The following is a 21,162-nucleotide window of genomic DNA, read 5'->3' on the forward strand; positions in this document are numbered from 1 at the left end:
GCCAAATTCGAACCCTGACCGTACCCCTTGATAAATTTGTGACTATTTTTGCGTTTTTCTCAAAAAATAATAACACATTGGACAAGTGCTGGTATTGTGTGACAAAAGTTATGTATGGATGGCGATCCTGACTTATACTTATAGACCACCCGAGCCATAAAAGATATATCTAGTATAGGTAATATAAGGTTAAAATTACTGAAATTCTCAAATTAATCATTGATTTAAATCAGTGAATTTTTTCAATCACTGATCGATCATATATCAACTTTTACCATTTTTGATAAATGTAACTTGTAAGTTAAATTGACTGTTTTATTTCATTGCTAACAACTTTTGGATACAATTAAAATACTTATGTCACTTTATCTATTGCTAAAAATTCATCTTCAAGGTGCAGAATTCAACAAGGTTTTTTCCCATGATTTTACCAAATTTTTTCTTTGAAATTTTCACATGTAAAAACATGTTTTGATTTTTGTAAATACCTGGTAGGATTGTGCATGACTAGCATTCCACTGGTATTCTTTTGACTTTATCTTGGAATCAAAAAAATGATTTCAATTAAAAAAATCCCAATTTAAATTTTTTTAAAGTCCAATTAAAAAAAAAAAAAAATCAACAACCCAGGTCTTGAATCACTGAAATAATTGAATTCCTTGGCTTTTCCTTGCCCCTATAATGTAGGCCTATAACTTTTGTTACCAGTGTGTAGTTATTTTTTGAGAAAAATGCAAAATTAGTCACAAAATTTATCACGGGGTGTAGTACCACCTTAATGAGAAAATGTAGGGTGTAGGTGTGGCTACAAACTGCTTTTACCTCTTTTGTACCCAAAATATAAACTTAAAAATCATTTTTTTTCTTTATTCCAAGAATTGTACCCCATGATAAAGTCCAAAGAGACCAGTGAAATGCTACATACACAATCCTATTAGGTATTTTCAAAAAATCAAAACATGTTTTACATGTGAAAATTTCAAAGAAAAAATTTGGTAAAATCATAGGAAAAACCTGTTGAATTCTACACCTTGAAGAATGAAGATGAATGTTTAGCGATAGATAAATTGACATCGTAGGACTAGGAGTATTTTAATTGTATCTCAAAGGTGTAGAAGCATTAGAAATGAAGTAAAACAGTCAACTTAAAGGAGGATTTCATGATCCTAGCATAGGCACCGGAGTTTTGCGCGATTTAAAACAGCAAAATGCGCTGGCCACTTTTCAAAATGCGCGAAAATGCGCCAAAAAATAGGTCAAAATGCGCTAAAATGTGTGATCCCCTGTTTTATCAATGCAAAACACGAAAAACATCGGTAAAACGATGGCATGTCAATCAATTACGACCGATTCGGTTCATTTCGGGTTCATTTCCAGTTTCTGGAAAAATAAAAAATAAAGATGGCGACCATCACAAATCGTCGATCGAAATGTCGAAAGCAAGGGTAAATTTCCCCACATTATGCTTGGTTTAATGATCGTTATTTGTATTTTGATGTACATAAGTGAAGTTAGAACCAATATTGCGTGAATTTTCTTGTAAATGCTGCCGATTTGGGGCATAAAATCGTAAGTTTTAACTTTAAGCTTATCGATGGGTCAAAATCGTGAACATTCTCGATGGAACCCAAAATGCGCTTTGGACACCCAAATGCGCGAAAATGTGCGCTTTTGCGCGAACCGCGCAAAACTCCGGTGCCTATCCTAGCATCCTCTATTTGTTGTACGACATTTTTCAGTAGATATCCACGAAAAAAGCTTAAATTTCCAAAATTTCACTCGATTCCGATTTTGCGCTTGCGAGTTATGCATGATTACATGTATGTGTACACTAGGGTGATTCACAAAAAATGAAATTGGTATTTTTCAACGGGACACCCCCTCATTTTGTTCATTTTGGTAATAAAATTATACCTGCAAAATATGAAAAAAATTCAAAAAGTTTAGGGGTGCTACCGGTCAATGAACTTTTGTACACAAAGTCAATGGGATTTTTTGTCAAAAATTTCAAACGCTTATTTCAGGGCCTAAAAAGTCTACCAGGCTTGCAAAACTGAAGTAAATGTTCAATGATATACCTAACTTTGTGAAAACATGGGTTTTACCAAATTAAAGTTCATAGTTGACTGTAATAATAAAAAATGTTTCAAAAGTGACAGAGGGAGTGTAGCTCAAGAAAAGAATACCCTCAGATATCCCATGGAATCCCACCAGGCACCCCAAATTTATACCTTATTGAACTGAACTGTTGATAAAAAAAAAGATTAAAATTCTTCACATATTAGTTTACCCCAATGGTGATACCAGCTTTTGAAATCTTATGTAATAGTAACTATCAAAATCCATACATCTGTATCAGGGGTGGTCATTATGGCCATACCTGATGAAGATTTGTATTGTTTGAATTGAATGACCACAGGAAGGATTAGATTCACCATGGTTGAAAAGAAATGTATATAAATTGGGGTCACAACATTGGACAGTGGCCAGTTCATAATATTTTGGCTGTTCCAGCAACTGCCTTGCCCCAAATGTAACAGTTTTCACAAAAATGCAATTTTCTGGAAAGCGGGTTAACATTTTTACAATTTTCTTTAGCATTTATTTTAAGGACATTACTCACACTATGATCAAATATTTTTGGCACAATCAGGGAAAATTAACATGGCTTTTTTTGTGTTGTAAAGAAAATGGCTCATAAATCCCATTGACTTTGTGTACAAAAGTTCATTGACCGGTAGCACCCCTAAACTTTTTTGAATTTTTTCATATTTTGCAGATGATTTTATTATCAAAATGAACAAAATGAGGGGGTGTCCTGTTGAAAAATACCAATTTCATTTTTTGTGAATCACCCTAGTGTACACTGCTCCATAGGCCGCTGTTGTAATTTCGTTCCAGAGGTATACAGAACGAAATTCAAATTTGACAATATTTTTGCTAAACTAATTAATCTGCAAGAAATTTTTGGTACCATACATAAAAAAATGAAACACATTATGTAGCCAGAGGTTTCCAGTGGTATAAAAATCTCAACTTGTTTTGAAATTAACCTGTGCATGTATGTCCAGTCCAACACAGACAATTCGCATTCGGACGTGCACGTTTGCTGGCGTTAAAACATCATACCGGTATGATGTTTTAACGCCAACAAACGTGTGTGAACAAAACAAAGATACATTGCAGTCAAAATGCCACTCAGATTTTTTAATTCTTTTGAATCAATTTTTGGTGGGCAATTGGTGCACTAACAGACAATTTAGATTCATCATTCATTGTTGCAAAAAGATGCAAATTAAGACCATGCGCCACCAGATACATTTCTCGCACACGTGAAAGTCTCACTGTTTTAAAATACTGTTGATGTTTTATATGCATAATTTTGACAGTTTTTACTAAAACATCAATTTCTCAGCTCTAGTTCACTTTTGAGTGAGTTTTGACAACTGCACGCTTTTTGTGACAAGATATAACTCGAAAAATAATAAAATATGCAAGCAAAAATGAGATAAACCGTTTGCACTATCAGTTATAGCACATTAAAAAAAAACCACCCTTTTGTGAGTTGTGATCAAAGCGTACATTACAACAAATTCGAAAGCCTGAACAATAAACATTGTTGCTATTGCAAATTTCATAGTACCGGGTTCATTGAGATCTACACCGTCATTGTACATTTCAGAGTCCAAATTGATGCAGCATTTATGCTCATCTAACAAACACTCATGATTTTCTTCAAATCATTTCCAACATTATTTTATTGGCACAATTACCGAATCTAGCGAAAATGTGGCTTATTGGCGATTCGTTTTACAGTATGTGAGTGTGTTCCATTTTGGTTAGGTTTTGCCTTCTGCCTATTTTCTCGGAGACTAGGGGTTGCACACTCCTCAAACTTGGTGGGTGGGTGCATCTTGACCCAAGACAGAACCAGTTTGTATTGGTTCGTCAAATTAGTAAAAACTGTCGTATGGGCATGAAACTTGGGTCGTACAGTCAACATTTAAAGCCAAATTTTTGGAAGGTCATTTCGAGGTCACAGGGGTCATGTGAGGTCAAATTAGTAAAAACTGTTGGATGGGCATGAAACTTGGTGGGTACAGTCAACATTTAAAGCCAAATTTTTGGAAGGTCATTTCGGGGTCATCTGAGGTCAAATTAGTAAAAACTGTTGTATGGGCATGAAACTTGGTGGGTGGGTGCATCTTGACCCAAGACAACCAGTTTGTATTGGTTCGTCAAATTAGTAAAAACTGTCGTATGGGCATGAAACTTGGGTCGTACAGTCAACATTTAAAGCCAAATTTTTTGAAGGTCATTTCGAGGTCACAGGGGTCATGTGAGGTCAAATTAGTAAAAACTGTTGGATGGGCATGAAACTTGGTGGGTACAGTCAACATTTAAAGCCAAATTTTGGAAGGTCATTCGGGGTCATCTGAGGTCAAATTAGTAAAAACTGTCGTATGGGCATGAAACTTGGTGGGTGGGTGCATCTTGACCCAAGACAACCAGTTTGTATTGGTTCGTCAAATTAGTAAAAACTGTCGTATGGGCATGAAACTTGGGTCGTACAGTCAACATTTAAAGCCAAATTTTTGGAAGGTCATTTTGAGGTCACCAAGGGTCATCTGAGGTCAAATTAGTAAAAACTGTTGTATGGCCATGAAACTTGATGGGTACAGTCAACATTTAAAGCCAAATTTTTGGAAGGTCATTTTGCGGGTCACAGGGGTCATCTGAGGTCAAATTAGTAAAAACTGTTGGATGGGCATGAAACTTGGTGGGTACAGTCAACATTTAAAGCCAAATTTTGGAAGGTCATTTCGGGTCACCAGGGGTCATCTGAGGTCAAATTAGTAAAAACTGTCGTATGAGCATGAAACTTGGTGGGTACAGTCAACACTTAACTTTAGCCAAATTTTTGGAAGGTCATTTCGGGGTCACCAGGGGTCATCTGAGGTACACGTTTACTCACCGCCCATCCAGGGGGATCGCATGGTTCAAGAACCGCCTAATTCCAAACCCCCACATTGTAGAAAGCATGCCAGACAAACAGTATATTACCTGTAGCGCTAGCGTGTGTGAAATATTAGAGCTGAAACATGTTTATTTTGATTTTGTGACTTTACTCAAACTACATACGTGTCTTTTAAATGGGTTTCTCTCTTCATTTGCAGTTGCCCATACTTACATCGGACCACAGGTGACACGGAACGTCGCTACCATCTACGCTACTATAAAACTGGCACGTGTGTCCATGAAACTGATGCACGGGGTCACTGTGTAAAAAATGGACCACATTGTGCTTTTGCTCATGGTCCACATGATTTACGACAACCAGTTTACGACATTCGAGAAATTATAGCACAACAAAAGATCAGCAACCAGCAGTAGTTTCAGAAGCACCAACGAATGGAACCACAGGAGTGACTACGACGGCACCACCCAACCCAGATGCTAATAAAGATAAGAGTGTATTCTTAGAAGATGCCAGATGGCAAGGTAAATATTATAGAACCACATTGCAATATTGATATTATTGCCACAAAACATCTAGGATTATAAGATATCTGGATTAATTGTAGGATGTCCAGATTTAGGCAGGTGTATAATCAGGATTGAGCAAGTTTTAGGGCAACTGTTAGGGTTAGATAATACCATATTTAGGATTATAATTTTGCCACACTTTGCAAGAATGTTCAAATCGTTGTTGTCCAAAGAGATTTCCTTTTGTGTGTAGAATCATTTGATTCTAGTAACTTTGATTTACATGTTTGTGAGAATCTTTGAAATCTACAGATTCATGCTGCCTATTAGTGCTGTGCTCCAATTAGAGCGCAAGCTCATGGCACAATCTTTTTAGTGAACGAGAGTGATCGAGGAATAAGCTCCAGGGGGATTATTTGTTTACAAAAAACATTTGTACAACCCTGTCTGGTTTATAGGACTGCGCTTTTTTATTTCTTGTCTCTTCCCTTCCCTTACTCTCTTCACTTGTTTTTTCTAAGAAAAAAGAAAATCATCAATAATAAAAAGCACTCGGTAATTCTCAGAATACTGTATACGTGTTGAACAAGACTCCTTCCATACATGTAGAACTCTAAAATAGAAACCTACTGTAATGTACAATATAGGTCTTCATGTGAATTGTAATTTTGACTTGGTTCGTTAGTGTAGAAATAGCCACAGAGGAATAAAGATGCTTTTACTTAGAACAATAGCATGTTATCAAGGTAAGTAAATTGAGCGTAAATCACAGGAATTGTTGCTTGATGAGGATAAGAAAAAGCAAGATTACTGTTACTATTAGGCTTGTGTGTTACTGTTAGCCATTTTGTGACATGGGCTTATTCCATGAAGTTGGGACACATTACAAATTGGGACAATTTTATAGTATAAATGCAGTTTAATATTTCTTATATGAACCTTTTCTCCTCAGTTGATATTTTCTAAATAGATATGATGTTTAACTTTCATGTAAAAGTTACTTGAAAATTGTACCTATTATATTTTTATTTTTACGGGCCATTAAGTGGTTGGTGTCCAGCACTTTTTAGGGCAAAAAACGTGACATAGAAAAAAGCAAGTATGCGGAATACAAATAATTTCAATTGTAACATCAAACAGTGACAGTTTTACATAATATTACATGAATTAATGTTGGTAGTAACTAAAAAGTACATTTAAACAAAACAGAAACCAGTCAATTAAAATTTATGGGATGTCAAAAATGAGCTTCCCGATGCTACACGCGGTGTCCAGAAAAATAAGTGTAGCATCGGTATAACAGCTCACCCACAGCACGTACATGTATCATTCAAATCAATTTGTTTTGTGTTTTTATTGATGTAAACGTGTTTATAGGAAATTTGACCAGCATTTGTGCCTAAGCTCTCAGTCGTTTTAAAATTTCATGAGAAAATGTCACCGTGGTGTCCACGTGTAGCATCGGGAGATTTCAAACCATTATACTTGCTTACAGCAAGGTCAGTACACATACTGACATGAATGGACTTATTTTAAGATGTGACTGGGTAGGGGTTTTCAAGGGAACTTGATTTGAGGAGCTGCCATTTTACCAAAGAGTAGATATTTTGAAAAAATGGTGCGGTGTCCATGTAGCATCGGGATGTAGCATCGTGATCAAAGTATAGCATTGGGAAGCAAACAGTTAAAATTTATGTAATTTCTTCTTATAATTTGAAACTAGATGACAAACAACTAAACATATTAACTTTTGAAGGCAGGCAAACATTGTAAAATATTTATGTGTTCAATACAAATTTTTATGCACTATCAGACACGGTGTCCATGTAGCATCGGTACACAGTTTTGTCAGTTTTATGTATTCACCAGTTTTTTAAGTATCCTTGTTTTATTTTTTCTACAACTTTTAATGTCCGTATGCCCAAATATAATTTTTAAATAACTTTACCACAAAGTATGATTACTTCTTGTGCAAAACTCACAATCCTACCGATTCTACAGGACACGGTGTCCAAGTAGCATCGGTAGAATTATGTTGAATTTTTGCAACAAAGGCAAGTTTTTTTTTACTTCTAGTTTCAAAATAAATTACCAGCTGTGAATCTAATACTTTCTGAACCATCCTAGGTAGCTGCAAATATATTCCTTGTGAATTTTAGATACAAAAAGAAATCAAACATAATTTTGAATAGATTTACCTGTCATCCTTCATTTTTGATGCCTCATAACTTTTGTTTCTGATTTAAGATAGTGTAATTGGTAATATTATGCTGAATTTGCCATGGTAGGACATCATAAAAAAGTATTTTATTAAGACATGTTATGGACAGTATGTTTAAAATAGAGAGAGCTAGTATAAAATGGTGTCCATGTAGCATCGTGATATTTGCCTCGACTACTGAACAACAAAGCACTTCCACAGAAATTCTGTACTTTCCAATGTAAAAAGATCACTTTTTTGTTGAAGTATGATAGTTGAAGTAACTAAAACAGACATTACATTTAGAATTAAGTCATTTTGAAATTTTGACCCTTATGTCACACTTTGTGCCCCAACTTCATGGAGTTAGCCGATGACTACTGACAGTGCTTCTGATTACACGGATTGTATTTTCATAGATGTCTACATGTAAATGCATATCCACAGGCCACTTACAGGCACAAATATTATTGATCCATTCCTCGTATGCGCCATTAAATTTAAGATCCCTATAAATGAGGTATTTTCCCTGTGGCAAAGTGCTGGATTTAGCACTTGGAAATAATAGCCACTTTCTTCAAGTCATATACCCATCAAAAAAAGAAAGTCCCCATTACTTTTGGCTGTAACGTAAGGCAACAAAATTTATTTGGACACATGGAGAATATCAGTATAATTGAAATGGAATTGAATGGAATGGAACACAGTTCAAAAAGTTGCATCATTTAATCTTCAAAAGATTTATGTGTTTGGGTATCAATCATGCATTTATACTTTACAAATTGAACAAACCACAGTCAGGGATGGCTCTTAGTGATCGATGGCACAAGCTGACCATCGTTCACTTTGATGAGTGGAACATCAAAAATGTACAAACTTAGGGTGTGCAATTTCATACTGCGTAATCTGTTTGAGTGTTGACATCAACACAGAATTATTATGAATGTGATGTCAAACCATCTTCTCTGGTCAAATGTAATGGGAATACAAGTCCTGAACAAGATTACAATTTACAAGATGTGTTTACATCCAAACACATTATTATTAGAGTCGCCATTAAATTTGATGAGCTGTCTAACAGGTGCTGCACTTTTATAACATTCTTCTGTTGAACTGCAAAAACGTTTCCTGTACGAATGTAAATAAGCCTGGGGGTATTTTGCATGAAAAAACCCAAATTGCACGATTGTGCCCTTTTCCATTTATCACAGTCAACCTAGGACATAGCCTAATTAATGAGCACCATGTCAACATAGTTTGTGATGTGCTGTCGATGTTTGTTGTAGAAGCAACATAAGGCAGAAACATACATTGTCAAAGAATTTTCCAATTCAGAATTAAAATGTTTTTCATCATTTACGCTTTCTGTCTATCGTCACCAGACTTGAAATTTTGAGTATGTAACTGGGCAAAATTTTGAGTAGATGTTTTGAAATTAAAGCCAGTTCTCTCCTTTTGACTGACATATTTTCTTGGAATTACTTTTTGTTGTTGTTGCAGAGTCTAGCTTTGTTTTAGCAAATTACAAGACTGAGCCGTGTAAGAGGCCACCACGTCTATGTCGCCAAGGTTACGCTTGTCCTCATTACCATAATTCTAGAGATAGAAGAAGAAGCCCGAGGAAATTTAGATATAGGTAAGTTAATGTGGACATGCAACAATATGAAAGCATTATTCCAGGAATCTGCAAAATTATGAACTGCATTCTACTGATTCTAGTGAGAATGGTATAAAGATCACAAGTATATGAGTTTAATTTAATTTGATTTTTGTTCATTATTCATTCCACTTGTTCATGAAAATTGGACTTCTTTTTTTTCAAAAATTTCACTGTTTGTGCTGTAAAAGCTGTTCATTTCAGGTTTTTATTGCCAAATCAAAAAGGAAATTTTGTTGTCCTTTTAAATTTATTAACATTTTTCTTTGACTATATTTTGTCCACAGGTCAACACCTTGTCCCAATGTCAAACATGGGGATGAGTGGGGTGAGCCTACTAATTGTGAGCAGGGGGATAACTGCCCCTACTGCCACACACGCACTGAGCAACAGTTTCACCCAGAGATCTATAAATCAACTAAATGTAATGACATGCAGCAGACGGGATATTGTCCTCGTGGACCATTCTGTGCTTTTGCACATGTAGACCGTGAGTATCTTTATTTAGGTTGAACAAAAATATTTACAGGGGTGTGATTTGTCCAGATTTTTTGTGGCCAAAATTTATGCAATTTGATTGATTTTCAGCCCGTTTTAGGGTATTTTTGCCTAAAATCACGCTGTATTTTTTTACTATTTTCTGGATATTTCACAAGCTTTGAATCACATCCCTGTATTTATATGTTTCCAGTATCATGGGTCCATTGGGAACACTCAGCTGGTCGGCCAGTTGACAAAATAACCTGGTCTGCCGGAAAAACATTTTATTTTTGAAAAATATTTTGCCTCCATCAGGATCAGACACTTATTCCATGAATGGTAATAGCAAACACATAAAAATATCATACCTTGAAACTAACTTGGGTTATGAGCAGAGCAGAGTGATATGAGTTGGTCATGAGGAGTTGGCCTACAGACCTATCGCATCGCATTTTGCAGGCAGGGTTGAGCAAAGTTTTGGACCATTAATTAATGTAAATTTGACTGATCTGCACAAGCTGTTCTACAAATGTATGGTATTGCAGTCCAACTTTGGCCTTTTTTTGAAGTCATTCTAGTGCTAGGACTTATCATGGTGGACTTTTTAATTTCTAAATTAGTATTACTCTGCATTGATAATACAACATATTTATTTCAACTAGGTAACAAAAAGTGCTTGGTGATGAGGGGAAAAAATGAAAACCTAAAAAAGATTGAATTTTCTCCCAATAATGTGTGGCTTTCAAGGCATTCAATTTATAGATTGAAGTGGATTGCACAGTGATACATTGATCACCATCATTACTGAGCACATTTAAGTTGTCATTGTTCACAGGTGGGCTGTACAGGATGGCTAATGAAGCAATTAATTGCACATTGTTAAGCTGTAGAGAAGCCATCTGCATGTTGAATTTAGTATGAGTTAACTGAAAATTGTGACAGAACAAGGCTTATATTAAGCAAGCACCCAGGCTTTTTTTACCCCATGGTGCCCAGTTTTGGCTCATGATGTGTCCAATATTTTATACTACGAATAGGACCAGGAGCCATCTTTGGAACCAGGAGCTCATTTTAGCTCCTGGTCCAGGCATACTATATAAGGCCTGTGACAGAAGTGTGTTCTGTAAGGAAATAAGGTTTAAATTTGGAATCAGTAATATTACATCTCATGGTTGTGTGAAATTTATAATTACCATTAATTTTAGTGCTTTCACTTCCAAATGTGGATAATGCCATTTCACTATTAGTTGTGAAACGCATAATTACTCTCTAAGTGTGGCCCTGCATGTATAACAGCTGATACATGTGTTAATGTCCTTGCCGTTATAGGCCACTAATTGTTATTTAAAACTAGTGCTCATTGCACATAATGAGTTCCAGTAAAAATAATGGATGCACTGACTACTTTGTACAATTTGGTGTCCACAATTTGATGTCCATTAAAAGATTTTTGCCACTAGTCTGTTGTGGTTTTGATAGATGCGATTGAATGTTAATAATAACTAAAACAAATTGAGATTTGGTCAAGAATTAGAGGCCTTTATGGCTGTGTGTCATGGAGTGGGGTTTGCATTTCATCAGTAAATTTCAAAGATTGCGCATATCATTAAGAGACCGATAATTGAACTGTAGACCCTATCACAGCAAAAGTAAACGTTTTGTGACTGAAAAATATTTTTCCAAATAATTTTGTTATAAAAAACTAGTAATTCATAATTTAGGAAAATGCAACCATAGCAATTAGGCTTTTGATTTAAATGTGAGGCACAAACCATTCTCTCTTCACACAAATCAGGGGCCAACATAATGCACACAAATTATGGCATTAGCATTGATATAAAGCTTCATATTTTGTTTTCTACACCACCTTAATCTCTCTCCTACTGATTACTTCTACCTAATTCTGCTCCTATTAGTGTTCCCTGCATTTGTCTTACCATAGTACAAATTGAAGTGAAAACAACTTGACATATATTCTTGTTGATTTAGCCTCGGCGAAGTCGAAGAGAAATGAATACAAATGGAAGCCACAATTGACCATTGCATAGATAACCGTAATTTTATGAAACAAATTTGCTTTGCAGTCAGCAAATTGAGTAGAGATATAGAGTAAATTGTAAATCTTCATTATGAATGGTGGTTTTTACTCTGGTGTACATATATACATCTGTATATCTCGATACAGATTTCATAAGCCATTTTAGCCATGAATATATATAAGTAGAAACATGTTTATTATTGCATAGCGTACAAAAATGTATTTTTGCTTTTAATGCCTATTCTCTTGTGTCTGTGTCAACTATAAAAGGTTTATTTGTGTAGGACATCCACATTGTTTACAGGGGTAGCATTAAGGCCTGAAAGTCGGGGGTTGTTTTCCTGTGTTTTTCACTCCCGAGCTTGCAGAAAATCCAAATACATGGGGTGAAAATTAAATCTCGGGGGTGAAAAATATTTTGCAGTGTAGTCAGGGGTAGGAGTAAGGCCCAAAAGTAGAGGGTCAGAGTTCACCCCCGAGCTTGAACATATTCCCAATATAGAGGGTGAAAAATTAATATTTTTTAAATTTAGGGGGTCATTCACCCCTGATCGGGGGTTAACGCTACCCCTGATTGTTTATAATATTTCCTTCTATTCACATTTTTTTTAGTGGAGATTTTCTGTAATGGCCAAAATGATAAATTCAATACAATTACTAGAATTGCTCCCAGAAAGGACATTATTTCTATGGCATGCACAACTTTTCATACACTATGATCAAAAAGCACCCGTTATTAGGACTTGAACATCCATAGCACTAACTGGGTCAAACACAGTTTGTAAACCTCATAGTAACATATGTGTACTATTTTGAAGGCCTTATCATTATCATACTTGGAGAAGTACAAGATGTAGATTTAAGAAAAATTTTAACTTTGTAAGCACCTTCAGTGAAAGGTTGGAAGCCAGTTCAAATATGTGCAACTTTAGACCAATGATATTTTTTCACATCATAATATATTTGTGTTGTCTTGTTTTTCTTGCAGAGGAAATGAGTACAGCTCGCGAATTCTCTGAAGAGCAAGGTTCAATAGTGAGTCCTCCTAATACACCAAGTACATTATCAACAGTTAGTAGTAGCCCAAATACACTTCCACCACACCAGGTAAGTTAACATGGCAGTGTGTAGGATGGGGAGAGGGGTCACGAAGTGTGTTGTGTTTATGCAGTGCAAACATGGGAGGGAGCTACATGAATAAGTAAATGTTGTTTTGAAGTTCAACAACTCTTCCTATACCTTTGTGCAGGAGCCAACCTTTGTTAACTTAATCTGTGACAAGTTAATGAAAGTACGTAAAATTTTGGAGGAAGCGGCCAAACATTGTCCTTTTCTGTAGTTCTATTGCTGATTTCAACAGAAAAGTCATTGATCTTCTTGTAATGTTGAGTGGTAATGAATAAAAATGAAACGTGACATTCCTCATGAAATAATCCTGTGAATTAGACGATCTTTAGCTTGTATTTGGTGTGGAAAAGGATTCAGTCATGTTTCACTGTTGTTCAACACCGTTTAACAATGATGCATCTGCCCGAGCATAGTAAACCACACAGACGCGTCGCACACGTGTCACAAAACGGGCAAAGGAAAGAGTTTAATGTAGTTAAAATGTTTTTTTAGACTTCATCACAGACTTCAAAAGTTATAAACTTTATAAGATTAAGATAAAGCTACTGAATTGACATCCGTAAACAGTATTAATATTCATGAATTGAATTTAATGCCTCCACCGCTAAGCATATTGTTTTTACAATGTCCGGATAGGTGAATCAACTTCAGATTATCAGGATAGGTAGGCCATGGTCAGACACTTTTAATACTTTTTGGGCTCTAATTTGTGTATTATTTTGTTATTAGGCCAAAAAAAAAAGGTTTGTCTCAAAGCTTGCGCGCGCATTTGTAAAATCGTGAGATTCGGGAAAAAAACAAATGTGAAAAAAAAAAAAAATCGCATTTCGCATTTGTTTTCAAACCACTCGTGAGCTTTGAGACAAACCATTTTTTTTGGCCTTATTATGATAATGAAATAATGGCATATTTTGCACTGAAATTAGCACTTTTTACACACACCAATGAGATCCAACTGATAATTTGTGAGTTAATTAAATCAGTCAATTCAGATCCCATCTTTGTATATAATGTGCACACTCTTAATAAATTTGTAAAATAATGCTACAGAACTGTGCCAGTGTTATAAATATTACTGGTATTAATTAATATCCTTGTATTAACTTACTAGTAGACTACCAGCAGAGAAGCCCCGCATATTTTTCTATGATTAGAGGTTAGCGACTATATATGATTTTATTGTAGATCTAATGGCAAATATCAATGCACACAGTATTTAAATTTTTTAGTGCATTGCGATGGAACAATATAAAACTGCAAGTGTATTGATATTGTCATTTTAACATCAACCAAGTCATATCTAGTCATTAACCTTATTCATAATGTCATAACTTTATAACTTCGTAAGCTTAAAACCACCTCATCTCATCTCATGCCAGGGGCTATTTTAGCGTGCCTCACTGTCGCGTGCGTGTCGAGATAAAATATTCGTACAGTGACAATTAACAATCCGTGTAGATATGCTTTAATAGTAGACAATGGTAGAGCCTTTCTTACGGTCACATTCAGGTAAAAATGTCAATTTTTTGGCTCCAGCGAAGCTAAGGAGTCATCGTCATCAGAACCGTAGGGTTACACAATACAGTGTTGGTTTTTATGCTAAGGAATTTTTTGTGCTTGGCTTTAGGTTTTCAAATTGGTTTCTAAGTTTTGCTAAATTATTTTTTCATCGATTGCACCCGATAGAGTTGAAATTCAGTTGAGAAAATGTGATTTTTGGTTAAAAAGCCACCATAACGAGTTATTACTTGGTTCCCCAGTGTGCTAGAGATTATTTTGGTCTGTATAATTTAACCTTTCGTGACAATGGCGCAAACCAACGGAAGTTTAACATTAAAATGTCTTAAAGATTTTAGTACTCTCAGGTTCAGATTCAAAAGTTATTTTGACTTTCTTAACTTTTCTTAACTATTTCTTTACAATTTAAATAAAGAAATAGTTAAGGAATATCAAAAAAATAGTCATGAAAATTGTCGAATCTTGAATAAATCGGAACAAAATGAATTTCCTAGTGGACTATTTTCCTTGCGCAAGTGCAAATTTTTGAGTTATAGGTACCGCGGTTCTATCCCGATGATGTAATGCGTAATTATCCAATCAGTGCTGTCCTTAGAAATTAGCCCCAAAATGAACCAATCACAGACATCGTAATGAACAGTCTTTGGCAGTGGAACAACCAAGATGTCTGCCCCCACATGAATACACATGACAGATGTCGCCGGCGAAATTGCACTACGATAAGTCGTAAACATGGTTAAAACAAATGAAATTAAATATGTCAAAGGACAGATTGTTACTCTATTTGGTAAAAATATCCCAAAGAGAGATCGCAAGGTGTCTGGGAGACTAGGAGTAGGAGCAGTACTACCTCTACGATCGATGCAACTTTCAAAGTCGGAAACCACTCGGTCATCAGCCATCATCATGGCATATGCTCATGCACATGATGCACTCATGGACTACATAGCACTGGTACATCATGGGTACATGTACGTAAACCCGGGACGTAAACATGGTAAAGTCATAGTATTACTACTAGCCACTGAGTGAATTCAATCACCAAACCAAACATCCTTTTTCAACTGGCTTTTCAAAAAAAAAAATAGATAATTACGATGGCCCAAATATTTTCTCAAACATAAAAATAATGCCCAAAGACAAGTAATAATAATATAATATCATGAATATTGAATAAATTATGCCCACATAATACGCAACGTCTATCTGTCTGTCAGTTTACTCCAGAACTCTAGTTTCGAATTAGCCTCAAACATCATGGCCCTGTTCCTTCCTCACTAGGGCCCTGAATGCCATACGTACGTAAAAACGGGGCACCGTGAAGTCACGTCGCGGTGATGACGTCAGTGTGAGTACCTCGGGCTAGTTTCGAATTTGTACACATTCTTACGCATTCCATGCTAGAGTAGAGTGCTTTGCTATCGTTTTTCAGGCAGACAGCAGTGCAATTTGTTGCAGTTTGCACTGGAGGTTCATTCTGTTAATGTTGAAATTTGGATGAAAGTTATTTCGATGAGTCAACTGCATCTTTTGAGCAAGATTTGCCTTATTTTGCGAAGAGTGAAATGTAATTTTAGCAACATTTTGATGCAATCGCCTGTTGTGATCGGCTGTGTTTACTTCTGAACTTCCATTATTACGGTGTCATTCTTCAGCAAATCCGACTAGATTTTGAATGCAATGTAGAATGTGAAGCTATCGGTGAGCAAATTCTTATTTTTTTTTTTTTTTGGGGTCGCGTGTTCCTCAAACTTGGTGGGTGGGTGCATCTTGACCCGAGACAGAACAAGTTTGTTTTGGCAAGTGGGTCAAGGTCACCCGAGGTCATTTGAGGTCAAATTAGTAAAATTGTCATGGCAAGAATTAGAAACTTGGTGGGTACAGTCAACATTTAGAGCCAAATTTTTGAAGGTCATTTCGGGTCACCAGAGGACATCTGAGGTCAAATTAGAAAAAACTGTCCTATGGGCATGAAACTTGGTAGGTACAGTCAACATTTAGAGCCAAATTTTTAGAAGGTCATTTTAGGGTCACCAGAGGTCACACGAGGTCAAATTAGTAAAAACTTTTGAACGGGCATGAAATTTGGTGGGTACAGTCAATATATAGAGCCAAATTTTTGGAAGGTCATTTCGGGGTCAACAGAGGTCATCTGAGGTCAAATTAATCAAAAGTGTTGGACGGGCATGGCAGGTACAGTCAATATTTGAGTCATATTTTTGGAAGGTCATTTTGGGGTCACCAGGGGTCATCTGAGGTCAAATGAGTAAAAAGTGTTGGATGGGCATGAAACTTGGTGGGTATAGTCAACATTTAAAGGCAAATTTTTGGAAAGTCATTTTGGGGTCACCAGAGGTCATCTGAGGTCAAATTAGTAAAAACTGTTGTATGGGCATGAACATTGGTGGATACAGTCAACATTTATAGCCAAATTTTGGAAAGGTCATTTCAGGGTCACCAGGGGTCATCTTGAGGTCAAATAAGTAAAAACTGTCAATGGGTGTGAAGCTAGGTGGGTATCGTCAATATTTGGGAGTCAAATTTTGGAAAGACATTTGGGGGGTCAACAGGGGTCATCTGAGGTCAATGTAGTAAAAACTCTTGGACAGGCATGAAACTTGGTGGGTAAGTCAACATTTAGAGCCAACTTTTGGAAAGTCATTTTAGGGTCACCTGTGGTCATCCAGTGTCTGAGGTCAAATTAGTAAAAACTGTCATATGGCCATGAAACTTGGTGGGTACAGTCAACATCTTAGAGCCAATTTTTGAAAGGTCATTTTGGGGTCAACAAGGGTCATCTAAAGTCAAATGAGTAAAAGCGGTCGGACAGGCATGAAACTTGGTGGGTACAATCAACATTTAGAGCCAACTTTTTGGAAGGTCATTTTGAGGTCATCTGAGGTCAAATTAGTAAAAACTGTCATATGGGCTTATAAATAGGTGGATACAGCCAACAGTTATAGCCAAAATTTTGGGAAGGTCATATCTGGGTCACCAGGGGTCATCTGAGGTCAAATTAGTCAGAACTGTCTTATGGGCTTTAAACTTGGTGGGTACAGTCAACATTTGGAGTCAAATTTTGGAAAGTCATTTTGGGGTCACCAGGGGTCATCTGAGGTCAAATTAGTAAAAACTGTCAGATGGGCATGAAACTTGTTAGGTATAGTCACTTTTAGAGTCAAATTTTGGGAATGTCATTTCAGAGTCACCAGGGTCATCTGAGGTCAAATTAGTATTAACTGTCATGAAACTTGGTGGTACAGTCACCATTTAGAGCCAAAGCCTTATTCAGACTAACACTATTCTTGACATAGGCCTACTCGCCTGTATATAATTATATTTTGATGTGTTTTGGCCCATTTGGACTCATTTCCACCCGTTTCGATCCATGTCGCTAATTCCCTAAATTGATTGATGTATCATTGTATGCTCTGCAAATGAGATAGCTACCAACCTACCAGATGTACCTGTTGGGGGAATGTGATCTGTCACATACACAAATGATTTCACTTGTTGCCCATGCGACTCCAAGAACAATTACTTTCACTGTCACCAAAAAGCGCAGAGCCACAGCGCCATTGGTGCTCTTGTTTATTTTTGAAACGCACTCTACTTCATCAACACTTGTATCTCATTGCACGAACGTGACAGTGAGGCACGTTAAAATAGCCCCTGGTAGCTACAATGTACATGCAGAAATGTGTGCAGTGACTAAAACAATGATCCTTTAAAGATTGCTCAATTAATTTTCCTCACCAGTGTATTTTTTGAAGAGAAAGACACTTGAAAGTTTGAATTTCTGTGAAATTTACATGTCATTCTTTCGAGTAACATTGTTTATCATGGTATATTTTTTTTTTTTATTCCGCCTATACATAATCTGGACCGATGGAGGAAAAGTTTGTGTCCTGCATGCAGCACATATTTCACTTTTGTGAGCAATTTTACAGCATTTTTTATTTTTTTATTTGAGCAATTTAGAAAAAAAGGATTATTTTCAAGTGAAAAATGATGACATTTCCCAATAGGTGTTTCCATACATTTTGTTTACAAGCAATTACAAAATCACTAAATATCTTATGAAAATCAAAATATAATTTTCCTAAACTTTTTATAGTACTAACCTATTTGCCTTGATTTGACAATAAGTATTTGTGATTTGAGGCATAGGCCTACTGTATGTTACCATAATCCCAACTCTAAAATAAAAAGAAAATACATTTAGGTTTAGGTGCCGCCTACAGGAAACAAACTTGCCTTATTCCACCTCTATTACCTGTGCACTGGGAATTTAATATGAAAAAATGACTTAACTATTTATATGTTGGGTTTGCTTCAATCTGCAGATAATCAGTAGCAGTGACATGACAATAACAACGCCAAGTAATAGTGTACCGGGTCCTATAGCCAAGCCCCGTTCAAATAGCACTTCTAGTAATTACTCTTCCGAGAGCTCACACATAGGATCTGTATACCAAAGAGCTCCAGGATCAGAACGAGAAGAAAATACTTTTGTAAGTATGGGGTATCATGATGTAAGAGCAAAACTAAGAGAAAAATGAGGCTCACAGAATGTCTTGTCCAGCAGCTGGGGACAACCAAACATTTATGTTATAACCTTTGTCATCTCAATCTCATATTGATTCATATAACATTGGTATTACCATTTGTTTAAGTAGAAGTTAGAACAAGACCAAAGGCCTAGTTCTACAACAGTTTACTGAGTAAGAACAATGATTATTAATGTAATTTCAATTCAATACTTACCCTCAAATGATATTACCTGTATTTTGACCTACAGAATATGTTTCTAGGTATGACCAGTATTACAAGTAGTTTGACCAATCCTAGCAGCTCCATTAGTTCTATGTCTGTAAATGCGACACCGTTTTATCCTACTAGTGACACGGTGGAATCTGTTATAGGTAAGTAGCCTAAGGTTTCAATCTCATTTGTTTTCTCAGTATCAAATCATAGGAAATGCATCTGTACAGAAAAGGTAGAGGATTTTTTTGCATACCGGTTTCAATTGATTTAATACTCACAACTGTGCACAAAGTTTGTATGTATTGAGTAAAAAGAATTAATTTTTGTCAACTCTATAAAATAATTACAGCCACTATTTGACTGGTTGATTGATTCTGTTTTCTACCCGCAGGTAACGCTTTAGATGATATGAATCTTGATGATATAGACGTGGCTGCATTTGAAAAGGAACTAGATAATGACACATCGTCTGTAGGAAGTTCAGGGGCCAGCATAGGGCAGCTACCTGTTGGTGAGTATACCAATGGTGTGGCTATGTCCTCTCGCATCCAAAATATCTTTGATGGTGAGTTATAGTTTAGAATGTGTTTGCTGTTCTTGTACTTTTTAGTTGGTAATATATTACTACTTTTTTCATCAAATATGGGATTAAGATCTCGGCAATGTTCTCAGATATCCACAATTGATGTACGGGTTACGTGCATGTTACAGAAACAAGTTTAGAATCAGGTACGCTCAATGACGTTTGGGGTTTAATTGTGTTTGGGCACACAAACAAGTATCTAGGCCATCAGCCATATCATGGCATTAGGTGAAGCCACATATCCATGGATATTTTGACCGGATGATAGGAGTTGCCATGCACAGAGAAATAGAAGCCTCTCAACACATACATGAATAAACTCAAACATGTCTAAAAAGAAAGACACAATCGTTTGTGTCTTTGCCAAAATAGAGGCCGTCAGCGTGACGTCATACGCCGCCATCTTGTGGGTACACGCTGAGATGGTCGTTCGATCTCCATGCGTGATAACAGCTAGCAGCTGCGCGGCAAGCTGCGGCCTGCGCGTAGTGTCTGACGCATGAACACGCGTAGCATTTGTACCCACAAGATGGCGAAAGGCTGACGGCCTCTATTGTTGCTATACAGTGACAACTTCAATATGCGCACCGGCACCAAAGTTGGTGGTCTAGATACTTATTGGTCTATTCAAACATTAAAATACTCAACAACAAAATCTTAATTTATGAAAAGGGACTCTGAATGTGTGGTGTGGGTTCTTGGATTTTTATTGAAATAAAAGCTGAAAAGTAGTGGCTAATCACTATTAAGGTTTCACTACCTATAACAGCTCAACCTATGTTGTTAAGATTAGTCCAAGATAGAAATGAATGAAAGAAATACCTGTCATAGTCTTGTCATAAACTGACAGCAGTATCAATAATTAGTTTATCAGGTTTCCATTTTACTCTATTGATACAATGTGGAGCACCAAGTCAGTGAGGCCAACATTGGACTTATGTGAAAGAGAACAAACCCAGTTTTGCACGCTCAGTAGTATATCAGTTGTGTTTGAGGTGCATTTGTGGGAAAACTAGACAACCTCGGGTAGTCTAGTTCAGTGACTGCACTCAAGGCAGATAAAATTACATTTGAATTAAAAATGTGTTCTACTTTATGGTACTTGCAACTTTCCAAAGAAGGTAACTTTTGACATAGTTGGTGTGTATTTTCAGTGAGGGTATGCAATGTTGAGTTGCACCGCTGCTAAGTTTTCAAGCAGCATTGTGACACACTTTGTAACTAAAATTTGACGAGATGCTAAAACTGTATAAATATGTTGTGTTTGCACATTCCGAAGTCACAAAATCCATTTGCGGAGTATA

General features: G+C 36.3%; 1 protein-coding gene across 1 annotated transcript in view; it reads left to right on the forward strand.

Moving 5' to 3' along the window:
• LOC140150131 (putative E3 ubiquitin-protein ligase UNKL) overlaps positions 1-21,162 on the forward strand; it is a 38,057-nt gene that overhangs the window by 4,244 nt on the left and 12,651 nt on the right. The window contains 8 exon segments of the mRNA XM_072172139.1: positions 5,178-5,373; positions 5,376-5,502; positions 9,188-9,323; positions 9,632-9,834; positions 12,851-12,969; positions 18,855-19,022; positions 19,310-19,433; positions 19,667-19,840. Of these exon segments, the coding sequence (XP_072028240.1) occupies positions 5,178-5,373; positions 5,376-5,502; positions 9,188-9,323; positions 9,632-9,834; positions 12,851-12,969; positions 18,855-19,022; positions 19,310-19,433; positions 19,667-19,840 (1,247 nt within the window).

This window comes from Amphiura filiformis, chromosome 1, assembly GCF_039555335.1.
Source record: "Amphiura filiformis chromosome 1, Afil_fr2py, whole genome shotgun sequence".
In the NCBI taxonomy this organism is placed as follows: domain Eukaryota; kingdom Metazoa; phylum Echinodermata; class Ophiuroidea; order Amphilepidida; family Amphiuridae; genus Amphiura; species Amphiura filiformis.